At 34.4% G+C, this 22,866-nt stretch overlaps 3 protein-coding genes and 1 non-coding gene across 12 annotated transcripts; 2 read left to right on the top strand and 2 right to left on the bottom strand.

Annotated features, from left to right (window-relative positions):
- Window positions 1–840: 840 nt before the first annotated feature.
- On the top strand, window positions 841–4,845 carry LOC129305235 (UNC93-like protein 3). 9 transcript variants are annotated; one of them, XR_008591928.1, is made up of 6 exons: window positions 841–1,092; window positions 1,205–1,368; window positions 2,551–3,351; window positions 3,464–3,619; window positions 3,989–4,112; window positions 4,236–4,784. XR_008591928.1 is itself a non-coding variant. In XM_054945228.1 (3 exons), exons 1-3 carry the CDS (start codon window positions 3,735–3,737, stop codon window positions 4,402–4,404), a joined length of 354 nt encoding a protein of 117 aa, XP_054801203.1. In that variant the 5' UTR covers window positions 3,645–3,734; the 3' UTR covers window positions 4,405–4,845. The 9 variants fall into 9 exon arrangements, 2 of the variants coding, with proteins under 2 accessions (XP_054801203.1, XP_054801202.1); XR_008591924.1 differs by having other exon boundaries at window positions 2,551–3,342; XR_008591930.1 differs by having other exon boundaries at window positions 2,551–3,342; window positions 3,464–3,554.
- Window positions 4,846–5,579: 734 nt separating this feature from the next.
- On the bottom strand, window positions 5,580–7,595 carry LOC129305232 (short-chain dehydrogenase TIC 32 B, chloroplastic-like). Its single transcript, XM_054945225.1, has 8 exons — window positions 7,406–7,595; window positions 7,109–7,340; window positions 6,958–7,037; window positions 6,724–6,877; window positions 6,420–6,498; window positions 6,212–6,296; window positions 6,064–6,110; window positions 5,580–5,982 (listed from the first exon to the last, which is right to left on the bottom strand). The coding sequence occupies exons 1-8, from the start codon at window positions 7,524–7,526 to the stop codon at window positions 5,809–5,811; spliced, it is 972 nt and encodes a 323-aa protein (XP_054801200.1). The 5' UTR covers window positions 7,527–7,595; the 3' UTR covers window positions 5,580–5,808.
- Window positions 7,596–13,179: 5,584 nt separating this feature from the next.
- Window positions 13,180–13,251, top strand: TRNAC-GCA (transfer RNA cysteine (anticodon GCA)). Its single transcript has one exon. It is a non-coding gene; the product is annotated as a tRNA-Cys (tRNA).
- Window positions 13,252–13,605: 354 nt separating this feature from the next.
- LOC129305231 (cation/H(+) antiporter 20-like) lies at window positions 13,606–17,789 on the bottom strand. The gene is made up of 4 exons (XM_054945224.1): window positions 17,540–17,789; window positions 16,197–17,201; window positions 14,161–15,030; window positions 13,606–14,074 (listed from the first exon to the last, which is right to left on the bottom strand). Exons 1-4 carry the CDS (start codon window positions 17,717–17,719, stop codon window positions 13,691–13,693), a joined length of 2,439 nt encoding a protein of 812 aa, XP_054801199.1. The 5' UTR covers window positions 17,720–17,789; the 3' UTR covers window positions 13,606–13,690.
- Between the last annotated feature and the right edge of the window lie 5,077 nt (window positions 17,790–22,866).

A 22,866-nucleotide genomic window follows, 5' to 3' on the forward strand; every position in this document is an offset into this window, starting at 1 on the left:
GGAAGTTACACGTGTAAACAAATAAAAATATATTAATTATAAAAAAGATTAATTATATATTTAATAATTTAGTTAATATATATTAGTATATGTGAAATCTGTGGGGGGAAAAAAATCCATATCCATATTCATATTCTAAACAAGGATCATAAACTCGAGATTTTTTTTTTGGCCAAAGATAAACTCAGGATTTTGTGCAAATCATATTCACAATTTATATTATTATAATAATAATAATAATAGTCAAAGAATTTGTATTTGGGCAATAATTTCTATCAATTTTTATTTTACAAATTACTAACATAAAATAAGAGAATATTCATTTAGACAATATAGATCAAGGGAAAAAGCACTAATATTTTAAGTAAAAGTTTAAAATAAGAATAATGTATTAATCATCATGATGTTGTGAGAATAACAAAAATTTCCAATTTTTGAGGTTATTTAGAGTATCTTTGTTTTCTTTTTCTAAAAATTATTTTTATTTTTTAAAACAAAAATTTATTTATATAAATATTTTCAATTTTTTTAAAGATAAAAAAAGAAACAACTTCAACTTATTTATATTTTATTTTTCTTATGTTCAAAATGTATTACATATTATTATTAGGAATTATAATTATCTTAATTAATTTATATAATAAATTATTATTATTATTAACTGTTATGACTATTGTCATCAATTTATTTTTAAATTAATATAAGCAAACACATTTTTTATTTTATTTTAAAAATTATATTTATGAACTAATTTTTAAAAACAAAAAAATAAAAAACAGAAATAAAATATCCCTAACTTTGCCGTCAGCGCCAAACATAATGTCGGGTTATGATCGGACATCCTTCCATTTCAATTTCCTCCTGCCATAACTTGGATCGCGAGCTGCAAGCTATGGCATCTCCAGTGACTTACGAGGAAAAGGCACTACTCGTTACCAATGCTCCGCCACCTCAAACGCCCAAGGATTACCCCAGAGATGTGTGTCCTGAGTCTGTCATTTTTACTGATCTTTCTTGCCTATGGGGCTGCTCAGAATTTGCGAAGTACTTTAAACACTGAGTCTCTGTGAATTGTTATCCCTCGTCCATTTGGTAAGTGGTTTTGTCCGGTGACATTCTTCAGTTCAAAATTGATATTCTGTATTGCGAATCTGTTTCTGATTTGGAGTTTTCTCATGACTCTGTTGGCTTGATTTCATGCCAGGAGCGAAATCTGGGTACAATTTCACTTGGGATATTGTATTTATCCTTCACATTTTACTCCGCGGTTTCTTCTTTGATATTGCGAGTATTTGGGTCAAACAATGCCGTGGCTCTTGGGACAACTGGTCATTGGGTTTTCGTAGCCGCAAACTTGAAGCTGAATTAGTAATCTCTCCTTATCTTTTTGTTTAGACTATCTGAGGAAGGGGTGTTTCAAACTCAAAAGCATGGTCCATATTGCGGACGCAACACTTTGGACGCGGTGAATGAAATAATCAATAGCCGCACAAGACTTGAACAATATAATTTGACTCAACTTATATCCGACTTTACGCAGTACATGGAAGTCGCCTCTAGTTTGTTTTAGGATGAAATTGCATATTTTTTAGCATAACAAGTCACCTGAAAAGTATGGTAATCAATAAGCTCTTTGTGAAAGTTAATTACTACAAGTAATGGTGGAGCTACTGTTATTGAAAAATAACTTTTATTTTGAGCTAACAAACTCATTTCACCAAAATCGAATTTGCGCGGGACAAAAAGTTGAAAGAAGCACTGTGTAGGAAGGAATTCCTTTGAGTTTTGACAGTGACATTGTGATGAGTTAAAATTGGTTATTATTTATTTATTTTTAATTGTGAGAGTTTGAATTTTAGATTTTTTCTCTCACCTACACTATTTTAGCCACCTGAGCTAGTCTAGGTGGCTAAATCAATTATTATTTTCCAAGTAACAGAGCGGGTATCTGTTACATGCCCTCAAACTAACAATCTTTTATGTTATTTTGAATCCATTAACCAATTTTATTTTATTTTATCAATGCCGGTAGAAGAATGGATAATTCAGTGCTTGTTCGAATTGTAGCTCATTTTGTATTGTATTTATAGTTTTTTGGCATAGCTTTTGTGATGCTTCATGACTATGTGTGCTGAAATGATGTTATTATAATGAGCTTTTTACTATTTGAGTTCTTCCTATACGATGGTTCCAGCCTCTTTGTATATTGGGTTTAGTGCTTCAATAATATGGGTTGTTGGACAGGTGTAACATGTCAAGGTTGTAAATTCCTTATTCTTCATGGAGTTACATTTGCTTTTGTTGATCTTTATTTCACCTTTGAGGGGACATATCTCTCTTCCACTGCCTGCGATCATGCCAGGCATTGGAATTTGCATGAACCAGCAGTGATCAGTGGCTTCGTTGGGGTATTTTGGGCAATGCATGCACTACACCAGGCTATGATCCTACTTTAGCTGAATAAATTTGTTATTTTTTCCCTAGTAAAAACAAATAAAGAAGCAACTCCTCTTGTAGACAAGTCTTAATGTATAAAACATTGTTTTGCAGTTCGTCGGCAATCTCCTCACATTTGCTCTTCTGAAAAATGGACAGCTTGTCATTTCTTGGGCTGGTCTTTACTTATTGGCACAACTCTCCCAAATATCCTTTTGTCTCTATTCTCTTATGGGTTCATAATTGTTGCCTCGTGTCCTTATTGCATAACCCTCGGTCCAAATTTTTTTTTTCCCACATCAAAGTAATAATGGTAGGCATACACTTACCTACTTTTGAGATTGATTTTGATTTAACAAAAAAGATTAAGGAATACAGTGCTATGATCGTTCAGGTTTATGGTGTTGATATACTTGTGTAAAGATTGCTGTATATTTCTGCTATCTTGTTCATTTGAAATCTTACATATTTCATTTATGCTCCTTGAAAATATGTAATGTGTACACTATGTAAAAGATTTAAAGAATATGTAAATGTAAGCTGGGTTTTCCCTTCTACCCTCAAGCAATAAACACTCGCTTCTAGTACAAACACAACTGAGCATTAAGTAATTCATAAAACTTACTGAATTCGTTTCCTATCACTGCAGGATGGAAGCACCAGCAACACAAATTCATTGTTCCCTGTATTTCATTGTATGATAATCTTAGGTATTATACTAATGTGCTTCTTGAGTATAAGGAGTGGCAATAGTATGAAAGATGATGAACCATCAGATGCTGGTGTTAGCGTTCATTCATCCATAAAGTCTCTATTCAGATCACTTGCCAGTGCATTGTCTGATGTAAGGATGTTGTTGGTCGTGCCCTTAATTGCTTACTCAGGGCTACAACAAGCGTTTGTGTGGTAATTTTGGTGCATACTAGGAATCCATTCTCATGTTCTTCCCATAGTGGTTCTTTATCTTCTGATTGTCTTTTGGTTCTTTATATCCTGTTTATTAATGTAAATATGGTTGCTGTCATAGGGCTGAATTTACCAAGTATGCTGTAATCCCAGCACTTGGTGTTTCTGGCGTGGGTATTGCAATGGCTGTATATGGGGCATTTGATGGAATAGTAAGTATGAAAATGTAATAATTTGATGGTTTCTCCGTAGAGGCAACCTGAAGCTAATTAATTGGGTGAGTACATATTAATACAGGCAATTTTTTTTTTTTTTTGAAGAGCAGGGGATGAAGGACATAATGTGTTCCTTTTCTATTAGCACTTGGCATGTTAACATATACTTTTAACTAGATGTATCAGTATTTGTTTATTTTTTTCTTAATTTTCGTAATTATGTCAGTGTTTCTGGCTGCTGGTCGACTTATTTCTGGTCTCCCATCAATTACGTCAATAGTTTGTGTTGTCCAGGCAGTTGTTTTTATCTTGCTTCTACTAGATATAAGGTCCGTATTAAAATCTGTTATTTAGAATTTGAAGTCTCTGATATTTTCCTGTTTCCTGTAATTATATCATGCCAATTCTGCTCATTGCCACTCACGATGCAGCATGGCTAGTGGAGAACTCAATACTCTATACCTACTTTTTTGGGCTGCCTTGTTGGGGATCGGTGATGGAGTTTTAAACACACAACTGAGTGCCTTGCTAGGAATGCTTTTCAAGCATGACTCGGTAAAGTTTAAAGCGTGATACACTTGTTTTCTCTCCAAATGATAGATTGTGATGTTCATGTTTGATCTTCATTTGGAACATGCATGCACATCTTTATGAGTATTTATGTTGGCATTGGAGTAGGAAGGAGCATTTGCACAGTTGAAGATATGGCAAAGCGCTTCAGCCTTCAATTGCTATGGTGTTCTTTCTGAGCTTACACCTCTCTTTGCAGGCAATGCTTCTAACTATGCTTGCTTCATTGAGCTTATCGTTTGGCAGCTTTCTGTTCCTAGCGCTCAAGGTGGCCTAGGAATCATTTTCATCCACCGGTAAATGGATTTCTGCTTTGTTTGTTTTAGTAGAAAATGTGAGAGGAAAGAAAGTACGAGGGAAAAAACTGGAAAGAAAGCAAATTTTCCTCTGGATAAGGAAAGAAAAATGAGAGGAAGGAAAAGTAGGAAAGAAAATAGAAGGTGGGACTCTATATTTTCTTCCCAAGTTCTCTCCATGTATGGAAAGATTTTGGGAAGAAATTTATTATTTCTTGTGTGACCTCTTTTCTACTTTTTTCCCCCCATCTTTGCACTTTGTCTCTCTCTTATGCAAAACACCTCTCTCATGCTCTTCTTTTTTTTTTCTCTGTCAGAAGCTACGATGTCCCACTGTACTTTATGGATGATTTATATTTATTTTTAATAAATTATCTCCTTTTAATATTAAATAGAAATAATACATTTTTAGTAAATTATTTGGTTTTAAAATAATACAATAATATGTTTTTAATAAACAGATTGATTTTAATTTTTTATGAAGCTAATTTTAATATAATTTTTCTTTTTAATTTGTTTTTGTAAAAATAATTGTATGAAACATAACATATTTTGATATAAAAGTATCATAGTCATTATGCTATTTGCTCTTTTTTTTTTTCTACCTTATTTTCTCCTGCTCATCCACATATAAGGAAGAATAATATTTTCTTTTTCATTTTCTTTTCTGACAATTTTTCTTTTTATGTGAACGGTTCACGTCAATGCATTTGCAAGCACTATTGAAGCTCCCGCGTCCTGCCCAGCCATTTTGATGTGAATATTTTTAAATTATTTTATTTAAAAAAAATACACATGACATCAATCACTTTAACGGATCCATCCGTTTTCATACCCCCTTCATCTTCTTTCTTTGACTAGTTAGATTCCAATTCTTCTTCTCAAATATACTATACAGTCAAGAATCGAAATACAGAGTTCGTGCTATGTTCTTTGCTTCCGGTACCTTTTATAAATGAATTTTTACGATAGAAGTTGACTGAATATCCATATCTATCCTAAGGATAAATCTCACAAGATTACTTACACAAACCAAGCAAACTATTTAATGGTCTTTTTTTTAAAAAAAAAAGAACATTTATTATTATTTAGATTTTATAGATCTCCTTATAAATAAAAACATAAAATCTTTTCAAAGTTATCTTATAAGAAGAGGTGGAGAAATTATGAAGGAGTAAATTTATTATGGTATTAGATTGCTTTTCAGAGACATGAAGCACAAATAACAGTAAAAAAAAAAAAAAAACTTACAAGTGAAAATATTAAAAACATTCAATGAACGATATGGAAAGGCAGCAATTGCAGTTGTAAACTATATGGGGCATGTTATTCATAGGGAGAGCTGATAATTCCAATGAAGCACCGAACAGCAAGTGGGATTGAAGCTAAGCCTTGGAAAGTGAATTGATGACCGTGTTGCTGAAATCCCAGAGTTTGGCGGCTAGCACTTGGTTTCTGGCATAAGAATTTGGCCTGTGCTCATTGCAATCCTGAAAGTATTTCCCACTCACGCCTTTCATGCTTGGGTGCAGAGCAACATAGCATGTTGTGGCTGTCCCCTGCCACGTTAATCAAAACCAAGATATTACTTCTAGTGTATTAAAATTTTAAAATTACATAGATGAATATGTTGAATTTACCTGTGGGACATTCTTCCATATGTAAAAGGTGAACACTTTCAGAAGATCTGGTTCAGATTGTACAACAATGGCATTAGACAAAAATAAGCAAAAATGGAAAAGCAGCCATGCACCCATCTAATTGGTGATGCAGGAGACATAAACATACGCATAAGGAAGGAGGAGTGTCTCATGAGAGGAGTCATTATCACTCCTGGGTGGACTGAGTTGGCTGTAATGTTCGCCCCCTCTTCCTGCACATGATTTCAAGAACTCAAATAAACGACTAAATTCACAATGAGCACGTCGAAACTAAAAAATCATTGCAACTCTGAACAGAAACTAAATGGAACTGATAAAAACACTAATAGCATAACCTGCAGGCGGCGAGCTAGCTCATTTGCATGAAGGATGTTAGCCAACTTGGACTGCCCATATGCTTTCTTGTCACAGTAACTGAAAAGTAATAGCATTGTGAAAAATATTTTATGACTGTTTTTAAGATTTAAATCCTTTTAATTTATCTTTAAAATAAACATAATGCCTGTTTTCAATCATCCGAGTAGATTCTACGCAGCTGGTAATGTGATTAAGGTGTTCTAGTTACTTATTCATGGATTTACCACCACTGCCGTGAGCAAAATTACTCATTTGCAGTATCATATTGAAAGTGAAACGTACCCGTTTCGATTATTGATCTTCTCAAATCGAATTCCCTTTGGGTAACTATAGTTATGGGCAATTGAAGACAGATTCACGATCCTTCCCTCGATTCCACTGGCTTTTGCAGTTTGTTTCATTTTGTCAAGAAGAAGATTGGTCAACAGGAAATGACCTGAGAAGTGAAAGGGAAGAGAGAACACTACGAATCAGATTGAAAGCCAGTAACGGCGGGCATGATTTACGAGACATTACCGATATGATTTGTTGCGAACTGCATCTCAATCCCGTCCTGTGAGAGTTGGAAAGGGCAGAACATAACTCCAGCATTGTTTCTGAAACGAAAGACCAACGCTTTAGTTGAAAAGAAATAAACCCAAACTGAAGAGAGAGTACTGGAAGTCACATTAATATGTTGAGTGGAAGATCAAGAGCGATGAAGTTGTCAACAAATGCTCTGATAGACTTGACCGAGGAAAGGTCGAGCTTCAGTATATCGATACGAGCGGACGGGTTTTGCTGCAGAATAAGATTCTTAGCTTTCTTGCAAGCTTCCATATTTCTTGCAGCAATGATCACGTGCACCTTTCGAAGAGCTAAAACTCTTGCTGTCTCAAAGCCAATTCCACTCGCTCCTCCTGCATTACCGGTTATTATTGTCTTTTTCTTCAAAGGGGAGGATTACTTCTACAATGAAACAGACCTGTAATAATGGCAGTGAGATTGGAGGCATCGATTCCTTCGGTGACCTTCTCTGCAGTTGAAGCAGAACCAAACCCACTCGGGCCTGGCCACCCTGTTATCAACGACATGATACCGACCATTGTCTGCAATTGCCCACAAGCACAACAATTTTCTCAAAGCTTTTCTTTTTCTGAGCAATGACACAAAACATCCTGAGAACACATCTACATATATAGGCATGTAGGTGTGGTTTCAAAGAGGACATCTATGAGTGAAAAAGACAAATACGTGGGGTCGAGAAGGAGACGAGAGAAGGTAGGAAGGAAGCAGAGTTAAGTTAGGTTATGGCTTATGGGATCAGAATTCTTCAAATCCCATTGTGGTAATATGGACGTCATAAATTGAAGAACATACAGAGACGGACCGGTGGAGCTAGCGGTGTGGATTGGTAGTAAAATAAAAGGGTGGATCTCGCGGTCAAAAATGGCTTCTTCACCATTGAGGGTTGTTCAAATGCCATCCCTCCTTCCATGTGACGGGACGTAGGGCATTAAATAGGCAGGAACAGATGTTATGGACTTTCAGCATCACCATCCAATCACGCCATACCACTCATAATTGGCTCTGCCTTAGGATTCTAAGCATGTCATTTAAACTCCTACTTGCCACTTTTTTTAATCATTTATGTGTATATTATTTTCATCACAAATTATAAAATAATTTTAGAGATAATTTTAATATCTTAAAATATAAGATAATTTAATAAAAATAAAGTTTAATTGAATGTACTTTTTCAATGTTACTTTCCCTCTTCATTATTTTCTCTTTTTAATCATATTGAATTAAGGATATTTTAAAATTTATATATTTATCTTAAAAAATAAAATTATACGAGTGTATTTAATAAATTTTATTGATAGCAATATTATATATAAATTTATTTTATAAATTAAGATAGACATGATAGTTAGTTCCAATTTATAATAAGTGTCCTAACACTTTTTTTAAAAATAAACAAGAAAATTCAAAGAGTATCCTAATTGAATACCCTTTATATGCTCTGTCTTGGATCAATCATGACACACAATATGAACTAACTCTAGTGGCACTTGAAGAAACCTAGTAAACCCAGGCATAGTTGAAAGTCTACGCTGAGCATTAGAAAATAAAACAACAAGAGCAAAATGGACATTTTTTAAATTCTAAATACGTATGCAAAGACTAACCCCAAAAGAAACAGTTAGCCATGGCCAACCATAAATCACATATTTGCTATGGCAAAGTGCATGCTTGTCATGGTTAATGGTATGGCGGAATGCCATAATGCAACCTCATGTACAACATAATAATAATAGCATTTAATTTAAACTTTCAAATAGCCTAATTAATTACCCGAGCCTTCGATTAAAGTAGTCTAACTGCCCACATGCAGATAATTAAGAACTTTAACCAGTGGCTTCAGTTACAATTCAATTTGATACTAAATGAGGATCCTGGAATGCTTGGGGCTAACATGCTTGTCATAATTACAACTTATCAATCAAGTATCTCCCCTCTAAAACTAGCTGACACTAGTCATCACAACTATAAGCAACATAAGTCGTAATCAACTACACTTACTTAACTCTTTAACTTGCCAATTTGTTTGACAATCATAATTTAATCACACAGTTGCTTGATTGGTTTACATTACAGAAAAATATAGTAATGCCATAATAAGGATTGTCTAAGATGCCAATTAGGCTCATGCAAAGACAATAGACCTACTAACAAGTGCAAACCCCTAATGTTAGCAGTAATTAGTATTTAATTATACAAACTAAGAAGATAAAAACTTTACAAATGAAGTTAAGCATCTTTAGTTTCTGATGCTCCCCTTTAGCCTCGCATTTAGTGTTTTCTAAAAAAGTATTAAACAACAAGAGTGATATTATATAATTTCAATAACTCAGGCACACAAATTTAAGCACATAAGAGTGTGAAAAATACAAACACATAAGGCAAGAAATCACAATTAACATACCTTCAATGTTCAACATGTATCATCAGACTATTTATCATTAATCACAAGACATAAATGCAATGATAATAATTATGCATGATCATATGTATTCCATCCTTATTCCTCTCCTTATCTCTTATGATTGAATCCATGAGCTATGAAGTTATATAAGACCAACCTGTGTGATTGGATTAGGCCTACTCTCTAATTGTGGAAGGTTACTCGCCCAAGGTACTCGCTCTCCATTCTCTGATCATGAATTCCTCCTTCTTAAATTTAGGGTATCATAGTTGACATGACCTACATGGTTCCTATAGGAAACTAGTGATCCCAAGCAAGCATGCTCACATATGTTGTATCTTAGGGGAAATAGACATAAATGCATTGTAATCAAATATGCTAGCCATCATGAGCAAATCTCAATGGAGACTACACCACATGAATTTTTCTATAACACCCTTACCCATGTAGGTGAACTTTCACCTATCCATGATCATACACCATGCTTATGTTACTTAATGACATTTCACAAATGTAAATTTGATTAACTTATCTCACAATCAAGCACATACTATCAGGCCAAAGATAAGTAACTAATATTTAAATTTCATGCTAATATCATAAGCTCATGCTCCATGACATATTATCATCGTATAATTTAACAAATTTATTCATGCACAAGATTACCCTATCAAATTATGTGTTTATACTTAAATTCTTAATATCATGCTATGATAATCAATCACTTAATCTTTTATCCACATCCCCGCACCAATGGCTATAAATTCACATAACCATAATCGTGTTCAATAAGATTACATCAGTTACAATGCCATCACCACATCATGCTTAGCAACCACATGAACTTCATTCCATCATTCTGTACAACTCATATCATCAAACAAGCTCACAATTACAAGTCACACAATTCATAATAATCAATACCAACATACTTACATATCCACATCATTATATTTGTCACGATCAATAATATACAACTAATAATTGCAAACAATAATTATTTACAATAACTTAACTCCTGGTTACCTCTACTTTTATTTTATCACCCCAAGAGTACACTTTGAATGTTGAGAGAGCTTCCTAACAAACACAATAAGCTCCAAACAGTCAATCTACAATTAATAATTAATAGACAACATTGATGACCAATCATCACCAATTAACCATAATCACAATTAAAGCCTTAAACCCTCATTAAATGTGATTAAGCAAAAACAACCCAACAACTCATTTTCACTAACTTATTTAACTTCCATTAAGTTTAATAAACACTATTAACTAACTTCATTAGCATAAACTTAGTTATTTATCATTAAGGTTAACTTTAAACCCTTCATTAATGGCCATTAAAGTTGCTAACAAACAAGCCCAAAGGTAGATACAGTTAATAGCATCCATAGACTCTAATAAAGTCCCAATGATGGCTAAGACTTGGATCTAGGTTCAGATATTAGCTTCCCAACCCAAAGGTAGTAGAAAACACATAAATAAAGTTAGAGAATAGTATATAAGACTTACTCAATAATTTAAAGGCCCTAAATCACCTTAAATTCACTCTACCATGAAACTATAGCAGAGTACTTTCTCAAATGCTTGGATTCTCTCTTAAAAACTCTCCCTTTTTGCTTGAATGAGTTGCAAAATTAGGATTTCAATTTTTTTCATGTCTGTTGCAACAAACTATACCATCTGCCACCATAGATGGCCTAACACAATCCAATAACCTTTTTAAGCCCCTTACAAGCCTCATATAGTGTCTAATAGGCCTAAATAGCCATCCAAACTCTAATATTAACTTATAATCACCCTAATTAATTAATTAACCACTTAATTAATTACTCTAACTATTAGATTAAAATTTGAAATGTTACAAAGAGTATCCTTCCTTCCCATCTTGTAAAGGTCACACTATTATCAGCACATAGACCTCTCTTTTTTAGGAGAAATTTTAGCAAACTATCTCTATATGTAAGCTAAAGCAAGGTTTTGCATTGTTAAGGTGCTCTTACCTTCTAAATTCTCCCCTAGCAAGAGTCCAATTGAGGCTCAATGGTAGAGATCATATCATATACAGACTTCACAGTGAAAACCCACTCTTCTCCCTTTGCCATTGCATACCTTTATCAATCACCTCCATCCCAACTTGCAATTTCTCTCGATAGCTTTAATACCAACCTAAATATTCAACCTAAAGTGCTTAAGATTAATTTTTAGACTGACATCATTTCCACATTTATATGTGCTTCATAACACCTGTACCTATAAATTTTCTCTCTACTTAATCAGTCCCCAACCAAGCTTTATGAACAAAGCATGATTTTGACACCTTACAAGATGAAGACCCATACCTCTCTATTTCTTGAGCTGACATATCATCCTATGCCATGAGATAAATTGTCCCATGTTCCGCCATACTGCCCTAAATGAAGTTACAATTGCAACAATTAATGGAATCATAAGAACTAACAGGAAAAAAGGAAGTCTACATATCATGACTTAGAATGGTTGTCATCACAGATGAGACCAACGTAGTTCTACTTGCAAGTGACATAGATGTCAGATTCCATTTAGCCAACCTAAACCTTACCTTATCCAAGTTGCCATAGTAAGCATCAGAGGAGAGGAACACCTAGATATTTTCTAAGATCTATAGACTCTATAAAACCCAAACACTAGCTTAGCTTGCTACACCTATTATGGTTGACATTCTTAAAGAAGAACATACTAGTTTTGAAAGCATTAACCTCCATACCTAAAGCAACACATGATATGTTCAAATGCTCAAAAATAATTCTTGCTTGTTGAATGGAGGCTTTCGCAATAAAAGAATACCATTCACAAAAAATAGATGTGATATAGGAGGACTAGATTTATTCAAGTGAATAGGCTTCTAAATTCCTTGGTTGACCTTTTCTTGAATGAGATGAGCCAATTTCTTCATAGAAATCGCAAAGAAATAAGGTGACATGGGATCCCCTTGCCTCACCCTTTTGGATGAGTTAAAAATATTTTATTTTTCTCCATTCCAAAGAAGCTAGAGATTAGCTATTGAAATAGCCAAATATATTGAATCCACTAAGAATCTCGATAGATTCAACTTATGTAAGCAATTAATAACAAAATTCCAATTCACCAGAGAGTAAACTTTCTCCAAATCAAATTTAATTGCCATGAAGCCCTTCTTCCCTTTCATATTACTCATAAAATCAACAACCTCTTAGATCACAATAATATTATTTAAACTATGTTTCTCCGAGACAAAACTGTATTAGTTAGATGAAATAATATAAGGTAGGAAAACTCAAGTTTTAATAAAATCGCTCTTGTATGCTCATAAGTTAATCCATACTAAAGTGCTTATTAGAAAAATCACTCCCATAAGCCAACATACAAGAGCGCTATATGAAGTACTCTCGTACAAGCGCTCTGAAAGGCAAAATATAAGTACTCTTGTAGAATTTTTTTTGTGGTAGTGCTCTAACGTTTTAGAGATTATTTGGTGATAATTTTATAAATTATGTTGCCTAAAATCCCTTACCATTCAAGGGGGATCTATTTTTAAGAATAAGAACAATCAAAGTGCCATTTACCTCTTTCATATCTTTGAGAACAGAGAAAAATCCGCTGCACGTAGCCCTAACACTTTTTGGCAGCTTCGTACTTTCGAATATGATGTTCTGCCCCGCTGATTAGAATTTGTGATATGTAATTGTGGAAGTAGGTTAGGAATATAAAATCTATATAATTTATTATATCCCCCACACAGATAAGGGTCCTTAGCTCAGTGGTAGAGCATTTGACTGCAGATCAAGAGGTCACCGGTTCGAACCCGGTAGGGCCCTTATGTTTTGTTTTTTTTTTTCCTTTTTAGAAAGACATCATTCCAAGAAAAGATGAAGCAAATCCAATATTCTGGGCTGTCTCAAGATTAACAAAGATAAAAAATCGAAAATATTCATTAGTTACCTTATCAGATTTGTTTTTTTTTTCCCTTTTGACAAGGTGCTTTGGCTAGTTATTCGAGCTAAATTACAATCCTGTTGAATTAAAGTATTAGGAATTTTGTTTATTATGATTTTGGTGCAGGAGTCTTTTGATAGGTAAAATAAACACGATGATGGTGTTTGGTTAAAATCGAAATGGATGCGTGTAGGTCATCGGCCAGAAAAAAAAAAAAATAAGAATCACACATGCAGTTCGTGAAACTAATACATAGATTATAGAAATTAAATCTCCAGGTAGGAGTTTATTTGTCTACAAACACACACACACACTATATATCTAAACAGATGACTCGATGGTTGTAATCGCTTCTGTAATCACGGATCTCCTCTCTCTATCTACTTTTTTGAAGTTAGTCTCGTTTGAATCTGCGAAATCTTGGTCCTGCACGACTAACACTGAGCATGTAATGCCCTGATCCACAGAAGACAAGAGACCTCCAATGGGTCCCAACTCCGCGTGCTCCATCTGTGAATCTTCTAACTTAGCCTCCATGGTTGATCCCACGCATTGTTGACTCTTACCCACTATTAGTAGCTCGTACTCCATTCCCTTCCCTATTGCCAGCACCTCTTCTGTCATGTTGCTTTCGTTCTTCTGTATGACTTCCACTCTCTCATGCCACTTAGCTCTGAAGTCGGCCATGGCCGCGTCATCCAGCTCCTGTAATATTAATTTTCATGACCATCAAATTTGTCAGAATGTTTACATTCTTGTTCCTCTCGTAGGAAAACTTATATATATATTACCTTCTCTGTTTCCGCAATGGAATTGGATGCTTTTGATCTGTGATCACCAACGAACCTCACAACAATGAGTCTTATTAATAGGTGCTCTAACATTCGACTTCCCAGCTCTAGAGCCTTCCGACCATCTGGTCCGCCGGTGAAGACTATGCACACCCTCTTGACGGCCCCAGTGGTACCGGCCTGTGTTGCTTGCTCCGGCCGACAACGCAACCCGCAACGGTGGACCAGAACTGAAACAGGGCATGGTGAGTACTGAAGCACTCTCTGATTCACTTCTCTCCATCCCTGTCCTATGTTCTCTATTGCATCCTCATCGTCTCCTCTCCAACGCATGTGGAAGGGCAATATAACGAAGGCAATCCTTTTCGCTTTTGCGATGTGGCAAATGTCCTCGTGCATGGTTGATAATGCAGAGACGGCTGTCAAGTGATGCACGGTGATTTGACCTACTTGACCATGTGCCTGAAACGCGCTCGCAATCTGGTCGTGCATTGGTCCTCGTCGGAACCGGTTGATGAGGGGGAAACCGTTTTTTCGGGTGCGTTGAACCATGAGGATGGAGGAAGAGCGATCGGTGAGTTCGACGAGATGCATGACGTAGAGTTTGAGCTGGGATCTACTGGTGGCTCGGATTGTTTCGATGAAGTTGATGAGGGAGGGTATGTTACCTGGTCCATGGATACATGCGAGAATCCGAAGGTCCTCTTGCATGTCGGAGAGAGGTGGCAGTTGGCGAGCCTTGTGGCGGTGGCTGATCTGAGAAGCAACTGCTCGTGCGGGTTTATATATGGCCATTACGGTCGGGGTCGTCATGAAGGTTGTGAAAAGAGCCATGAGCACCAGGATGGTGAACATTTCGTCGTTAAGGACCTGCTACGTCAAATTAACAATGGTGAAGTTCTGTAACATTAATCGAAAAGAAAATAACCAGTAATTAGCAAATATTATAGCAAATGGGTTTGGGCATTTCATAGTTAATATCGTGCACGTTTCAGATTGAAAACTGTTCGTTAAGAAATGTTCGCTTCATTTGATTCTTCTATTTTGATTTACCATATCCCAATATTCTCCGAAGAATATATGTGTTTACTTGACAAATTAAAATCAGGGGACAACATGTTTTAATCACCTTGTCATTTGTTAATGAGTTGTAGCGTAGCATCTTTCTGGCCCCCATTACTATATAAGATGCTATATATTCTCCCACATTAATCTACAATCTGAGCCTTTTTTTTTTTTTTGGCCAACTACATGTATAGTGACCTGTTAAGGCCTTGAGTTTTAAGTAAGAGATAACATAAACTATTCATCGATAAAAAGTATGCAGATTCAACATTTCTCTTTTTCTTCCGCCTATAGCACTGAAATTTGGTGATGATCGGTGCATCACTTATGGCATCTAGAATCCATAATGATAATAATCAAACTTTAATTGGACAAGATGAAAATGACAGCACAAGCTGAAAAACAGGTTTCTGATGCCCATTACATTACAAAAGCAAATTAAAGCGCGCGCGCATGTTTGTTCTCTCCTTCATTACTCGTGTTATTAATTATACTGTCTAACTTTCGTTATTATGTGCCCATATCCAAGGTACTTAACTGTAGTATCTCACCGATTTAACGCGCAGTCACTTTTAGAAAGATCAGTTTCAATTATATCTTATATTTTTCATCTGAAGTTTAATACAATATTACGACTTCAAAGTTATTACAGGTGTAAAATTTATTCCAAGCAATATGTGGTCAAAAAAAAAATGTAAATTCACCGGTGCTTGACCCCGTTCAAAAATGCAGAAGTAACATATTGCATGTATTTTAAAGATTAAAGGACCAAATAATTAAAAAGTAATTATTTATGATAATCAATTTAAAAAAATTCATCATCTATTTGCAAAAATTAATTTTTATAGATGGAACTTGTGCGACATAAGCGAAGAAGTCTCATAGTAATATTTGTTTTATCAACAACAAATTCCGGTGAAACAATTGATATGCATGTATATTATATGTGATAAGAAAGTTGATGTGCGCACCTTCTTTTCCTTGCCAATGTTGAGAACGATGAGCTCCACCAAGCCTTTGGTGTTCATCAACACTCCAAGAGCCAAAGATTCCCTCGCCGGAATCATACACATCATACACACCAAAAAGGTCCCAAAAATCTTCCCTGCACTCGCCGTCAATATGATCACCGACAATAGCCCCCACGCCTCCACAGTCTTCATCTTCCCCACATCAGTCTTCAACCCGCTCGACGCAAAGTACAGCGGAAGCAGCAAGCTCGACACAAAATCCTCAATCCTCTTTGTCAACCTCCCTGCAAATTCTCCTCCTTTTGGTATTGTAAGCCCGAACACAAAGCCCCCGAATATTGAGTGTATCCCTATGAGATCAGTCATGAATCCTGAAAGCAACACTCCTCCAAGAGTTAAACATATACAGGCTTCGTCCAGGACATCGTGTTCCCGTGAACACTGGCGGGCCACCCAGCCCATCATGGGCCGGACGACGAGTAGCATGAAGATGACGAAGGCCGCGCCGGAGATGAGGACCCAGATTGATATCAACGGGCTTTTATGGCCTCCACCGGCTAGAGCTACCGCGAGGGCCAGCAAGATCCAGGCGGCAACATCGTTGAAGGCCGCGGCTGCCATGGCCGTTTCACCCACTTGGGTTGTTAGGAGCTTGAGCTCCGCTAGAATGCGAGCGAGAACAGGGAAGGCGGTGATGGAGAGGGAGACGCCCATGAACATGAGGTGCTGGATGTAGCCGTTGAAATGGATGACTTTCTGGAGGAGAAAGGTGACTCCCACTCCGAAAAGGAAGGGGAGGAATATTCCGGCAACGGCGATGCTCAAAGCTTGCTTGCCGCTGCGGCGGATGCAGCGGAGGTCAAGCTCCAGGCCCACCAGAAATAGAAAGAAGAGGAGGCCAATGCTTGCGACTGATTCAAGTATCGGAGTACTCCATGACGGGAAGACGAGATGCATGAAATCTTTGTTGCGGCCAATAGCCGAGGGTCCAAGCAAAATCCCACCCTGCCATAACGTACAAATTATAATATACATCAGCATCTTGGGTGCACAGGTACACGCATATGTATAAATCAAGGTCAAATTAATCCACAAATATACATTTTTAGTCCTAGTTCAGAAGTTCATGCACTGATTTAATTCTGACCAAGCAAGGGTCATAGTTAACTATATCATAACAATTTGATTAGAGATAGTACAGTAAGATTAAATTGATTAATGGTGGCAGCGCAAGTGTATGTCTCTCAATGGTATTTTACTCAGCAAAGTGAGACCGAAAGGAGAATTAATTAAAACAGTGCGAAAAATATGTATATATACGGAGGAAATTAATGAGCGCTCACAAGAATCTCGGCAACGACTTTAGGTTGACGAAGGGGTTTGAGGAGGAAGGTGAAGAAGCGGCTCACGGAGAGGACGAGGGTGGTTTGAACAATCAACAATGGGAAAGCATAGTTCAAAGGGTTATCGCCCTGCCAAGCTCCATCCGACGACGTTTTGATGGTGGTCATGTTGACCGTCATGACTGTGTAATATATATATATATATATATATATCTCAGTATGATCACTCGGGGAATTAAACCTGTATATGGGCGGGGCTACTTAGTAATGAGAAGTGTAGGAGGAGTGGGTTTTATAGTGGATGAGTTTGGGAACATGCCAAATAGTCGCGCAATATTCGTGTAGTGTTGTATTGTTATGTTATAGTGCAGATAAATGAGAAAATGGTGGAGAATAAAGATAAGGCCAAGAATATAAGTTAAATAAACAGATCCACTTAAAAGCTAAGCCCGCCCATTTTTCTGGCGCCTCATTACTCTGATATCAACATCAACAGAAAAAAGGATGCACTGATGATCAAGTTGGTGGGGATTAATCATATATTGGCCCCCTCCTTCTCCCCAAAGAGTAAGGATGAACATCTCAAACTCAGCTTGTGCGAGTTCACTGTGGATGGATATCATGACATGCATTATTGGCAGCCTGATCAGTCTCCTACAATGTTGACAAATCCCACAACAATACTCCATGGAAATAATTTCATATCTTTGATCAGTGGTCAATTATTTATTCCTATACTTGCTGGAATCTAAAATGTTCTTTTCTGTTTTACAAATTAATCGTGTGGATTATTACAAGGTACAAATATGAACTCGCTCAAGCCATTAGCTTTGTATTGAGATTGATAGATTGGGTTTGACGTGTATAATCCACACACACACACATGTTCTATTTGCGTATATAAAAGAAAGAAGCATTACACCAAGAAAAAAGAAAGAAAAAAAAAGCAATACATATAATTTTGAATAGATGATAGAATGATATCAAGGATTTAGAGTAAGATTTAGATTCAATGAATAATCTAAATCTACTCATTCAATAAATGTCTTATGTGGCATGATAACAATGATTCCAAAATTGAATGGCTATAAAAGATTTGGTATGTAATACTCAAAAGATATCCAAGCTCATATTTTTTGAAGGGACAACATATTTGAGGAGATTAAGAGCCTCTCATAACCCTCTTTCTCCTTTTTTTCTTCTCATCTCATCTCCACCCTTAAATAACAAAACAAATGGTTTAGATTTAATTGTTTTATAAAATAATTATCATAATATCATATAAAAATAAATAAATAATTTAAACAGTTAAGATTGAACCTACACAGTTCAAAGTTGTATATTATGATCAAATTTGTTCATGAATAATATTTTTTATTTATCTCATTACCGTTCAAGTCACATTTTAACAGTTTAAAGTTTTTTGTTTATTTTTTCAAATATGATAATTGTTTTATTCATTAATTAACTCTGAAGAATTCATTTCTTATCTAGGGATGGGGATGGGATGAGAAGAAGGAAAGGAGGAAAAAGGGAGGAGGAGAGTATCTGCATCAAGCCTGTTTAATGGACGGTGCATGTTAAGCTACATTATGTCTTATGTGGCAATTTTGGAGCTGTAAGGTAAGCTTGAACGGTCATGATTCACAGCCGCGCTTGGACGCGGAGTTACAGAACGCAAAGAGGATCTACTTCCGTGAGGAGTTGCCTTGATCGCGGGGTTGTTCTGAAATTTTAAAGTATTAATAATTTTTAAATATTGATAAAATCAAATGACTATATTGAAAGCATTCATTGAGTAAATTAATTTAAGTCACTTATCAAATTTAAATTCCTAAGTGCTTACTTCAATAAAGGTTGTAAACGGAACTAGCTAGATAGCTCACATCTTTGCATATATGACATTACATTTATAATTATAGATTTAATCTTCTGAAGTTGGGTTCGGTGAATTTAAATATAAGTTTTCCTTGTTTAGTATTTTTGCCCATTTGATTATTTTTGATAAAATACAAAATCTTCTCTCTCTCTCTTTAAAAAAAATTACAGAAATTTATCAATCCCAACTTCAAAAAATTTAAATCCTGTGATTATAAAATGAGAATAATTCGCATTAATTTCAACGGTCTCTACTCTCTAGCGTTTTCATAGACGTGTATATATTAATAAAATATCTGTAATTAATCACCATATGCATGAATATATATCATTGTTTAACTTAGATACGGTGTTCAAATATAATGTATGTGTAGTAGTTGTAGGTGGCCAATATATGATTGTTAGTTATTATATATATGCTTCCATGTGAAGGAAATTAAACTGGCGGTTTTCCACTAACGCAATAACCAAGTGGAGCTTTTTTTTTTTTTTTCTGCAAATAAATTCCCTCCGCTAAGATGTAAGAAGAAAGTGACAAGAGTAATCTAACTTACTATAATTAATTAAAGCATAGATAAGTTCAAACGCATTTTAAACCTTGATGTTGTCCCTATATGACATATATATGCAGCATTTTGTAGGGAAACTTGAAACAATGTCATGCAAATGGACTGATCGTCACCGCCCTCAAAGTATAAACTATGAAGTCACTAAGAGTGTATTTAGATTTCAGTTAGGTGTAATTAATTATAAAAATTAAGTAATATGATTGATTTAAAATATAATTGATTGTGTTATAAGGTATATAATTAATTTATAAAATTGATTGATAAGATTATTTTAATTAGAATTGAAAATCAAGTAAAATCATGGTTTTGTAAAAGTACATCTAAATATTCCTTTTACATGTTAAAATTAATTATGAATTTAAAATAATATTTTAAAAAAAATTCAAACACCCATTATACATACTAAAATTAATTATGAACTCAAAATCATGATTTTCTTAAAAATATCCAAACATTTCCATACATGCCAAAATTAATTATAAACCCAAAACTACAATTATTCTATAAGTTACTATTAACTGCTTTTTGATTTATATTTTCAATTATATTTTTCTAAAAATGTATTCAAAAATCATATAAATTATTTTATAAATCATATTTTTCGGTTTATAATTAATTTTTGCATATATTGGGGTGTTTGGATATTTCTAATAAAATTATAATTTTGGTTTCATAATTAATTTTAATATATATATAATGGGTGTTTGGATTTTTTTAAGAAAAAGATGGTTTTAATTACATGATTATTTTAACATGTAATAAGGGTGTTTGGATATATTTTCATAAGACTATGGTTTTTGAACCCTAAAATTGATTAAAAAGATTATCCAAATAGGCACTAAGCAGCTTTGGTCTCAAATATAGGGTATTAATAAATTAGTTGTTAAGTTGATTGTTTGTTATTGTTGTGTAAAGATTAAATTATATTTTTGGTTCTCTAATTTTTTTTATAAAGTTCTAGTTTGGCGCCCCTTAATTTTATAGTTTCAAATAATTATTTTTTATACAAATTATTATTATTAAAAATATTAAACTTAATATGTGAACATTATGGTTTAATCTAGAAATTTGTTGTTGATGAGAATCAAAGTATTAGAAAAAATGCTTTATAAAATCAAGATACTAAAATAAAATCTTATATAAAATTAAAAAATTAAAAATGTACTTTAGCCTTGTGTAAAAATATGCTTATCACTTTCTCCCAAAATACTCCTATAGAGAGAGATCATTAAACATGTGGGATAAAAAATGGGAATTTTTTTTGAAATTAATGAGAATAATTTGAAAAAAAAAATAAACGAGGGAGACAGAGAAAAATAAGGCCATATATTTAGAACCAATATAAATGCTTGAACTAAGTCTTATAATTTAAAAGTGGATAATGTGCTATATTGGAGGGAGAACTATTTTAATAATAACGACCTGAGTAATATCCGAGATCTGTGCAGTGTTTTCTTCACTTTGATGGATTAAATGTGATGATAAGGGAATTGACAGTAGTGCCCTGGCTTTGACAGGGAGCATTCATATGGTCAAGCGAATTCGAACTTCCATGGCCCGACATCAACATTCCCTTCTATGTAGTCATGTTTCAACAGAGAACATTAGTTGGACGAGCAAAGTTCTAAATAACTTAGTCCATAGGCGAACATATTGTATTCCTTTTCGGGCGGAAAATAACCGGATGCCATTGCAGTCGATTTCAGCCACATGTTTTCTGCCCAACTGATTTCAGCCACATGGCCAATCAATTCATTAAATTAAATTGTTTTTGTGTGCGTGCGCGTCAGTGGGTGTGTGAAAAAGTGAAGCGGGCTGTATAACTTTTATTGTGATTTTATATTTAAATACAACTAAATTTAATCCCGCACGATGTACAGGAACATTTGGCATATAAAGGATAAAAATAAAAATAATTTATAAAAATTTAAAAATTATTTTAATACATTTTTAATTTAAAATAAAATATGTTGTACTCTTTCTATTTTATCTTTATTATAGATATTTTTTTATTTTTAAAATTTATATAAATCTCTTTTAAAATTAATAGATATAAAATATAAACATTCGTTCTACTTTTAATATTTTATTTTCATTCACTGAGTTGTTAATTGACAGTTAAATTATATATGTTATATTAAAATACATTTCTTTAAAGATAAATATAAGTGTTATCTAAAAATTAATCATATTACACCCAAAACATTTGAATGATATATTCTTTTATATTTTTTTCATCCTTTAAATTTAATGATTATTGTTAAGAAAATGATGAAGAGAAAACTGAACTATTGATTAATGAAAATGATGTGATATTGACAATGAAATTAATCCTTCTCTTGAAGGATTTACCATACTAATTTGCCCACTTGGATGATTCTCAAACCCTATTTTAGGGACTAACTTGAGGTAAGATCTATGTTAACCTCCCTCTTGAAAGTGGGATTAAACTCCCTTACTCAACTTAACAATGTAATGCCCTTTATATAGACTTTTAGAGTCACCACCAAACCTAGTGATTAACTCTAATCATTTATAAGATTCCTTTATAATATTCCAACATCCCCCCTCAAGTTGACACTACTTGAACTTTTCAAAGTGTCAACTTGCAACCACACTACGAAGGGAATAACAACCATTGGAATATTAACAACTTTGATCAACTAGATCACTTACAAATTTGGTCAACTAGACCAATATTTTCAATTGCGAAATCATCATGAAGATATCTTTAACATACTCATATCTATGTTAAACCAGAGCCTTTCATTGTCTTCCTCAAAGGACTATTGGACTAGCTCCAAAATTTAGACCTTGTATTTGGACAACCAAAATCATTTAAACGGTAAATGCACTTTCTAGGTCTAGCACAGCACCAGG

This window comes from Prosopis cineraria, unplaced genomic scaffold (assembly GCF_029017545.1).
Source record: "Prosopis cineraria cultivar Desert tree isolate PC_DT_omini unplaced genomic scaffold, ASM2901754v1 PC3, whole genome shotgun sequence".
NCBI classification, from domain to species: domain Eukaryota; kingdom Viridiplantae; phylum Streptophyta; class Magnoliopsida; order Fabales; family Fabaceae; genus Prosopis; species Prosopis cineraria.

Bases quoted from the DNA above. Each gene is read 5' to 3' on its own strand.
- LOC129305235 (XM_054945227.1), top strand. From the start codon at position 3,735: ATGTATCAGTATTTGTTTATTTTTTTCTTAATTTTCGTAATTATGTCA. The intron at 3,887-3,988 runs GTCCGTATTAAA...CTCACGATGCAG, and splicing joins TTGCTTCTACTAGATATAAG to CATGGCTAGTGGAGAACTCA. The intron at 4,113-4,235 runs GTAAAGTTTAAA...GCATTGGAGTAG, and splicing joins TGCTTTTCAAGCATGACTCG to GAAGGAGCATTTGCACAGTT.
- LOC129305232 (XM_054945225.1), bottom strand. From the start codon at position 7,526: ATGGTCGGTATCATGTCGTTGATAACAGGGTGGCCAGGCCCGAGTGGG. The intron at 7,341-7,405 runs GTCTGTTTCATT...CCGGTAATGCAG, and splicing joins TCTCACTGCCATTATTACAG to GAGGAGCGAGTGGAATTGGC. The intron at 5,983-6,063 runs GTAAATTCAACA...TTAACGTGGCAG, and splicing joins TATGGAAGAATGTCCCACAG to GGGACAGCCACAACATGCTA.
- LOC129305231 (XM_054945224.1), bottom strand. From the start codon at position 17,719: ATGACGGTCAACATGACCACCATCAAAACGTCGTCGGATGGAGCTTGG. The intron at 17,202-17,539 runs GTGAGCGCTCAT...ACGTTATGGCAG, and splicing joins AAGTCGTTGCCGAGATTCTT to GGTGGGATTTTGCTTGGACC. The intron at 14,075-14,160 runs GTAATATATATA...TTAATATTACAG, and splicing joins CCATTGCGGAAACAGAGAAG to GAGCTGGATGACGCGGCCAT.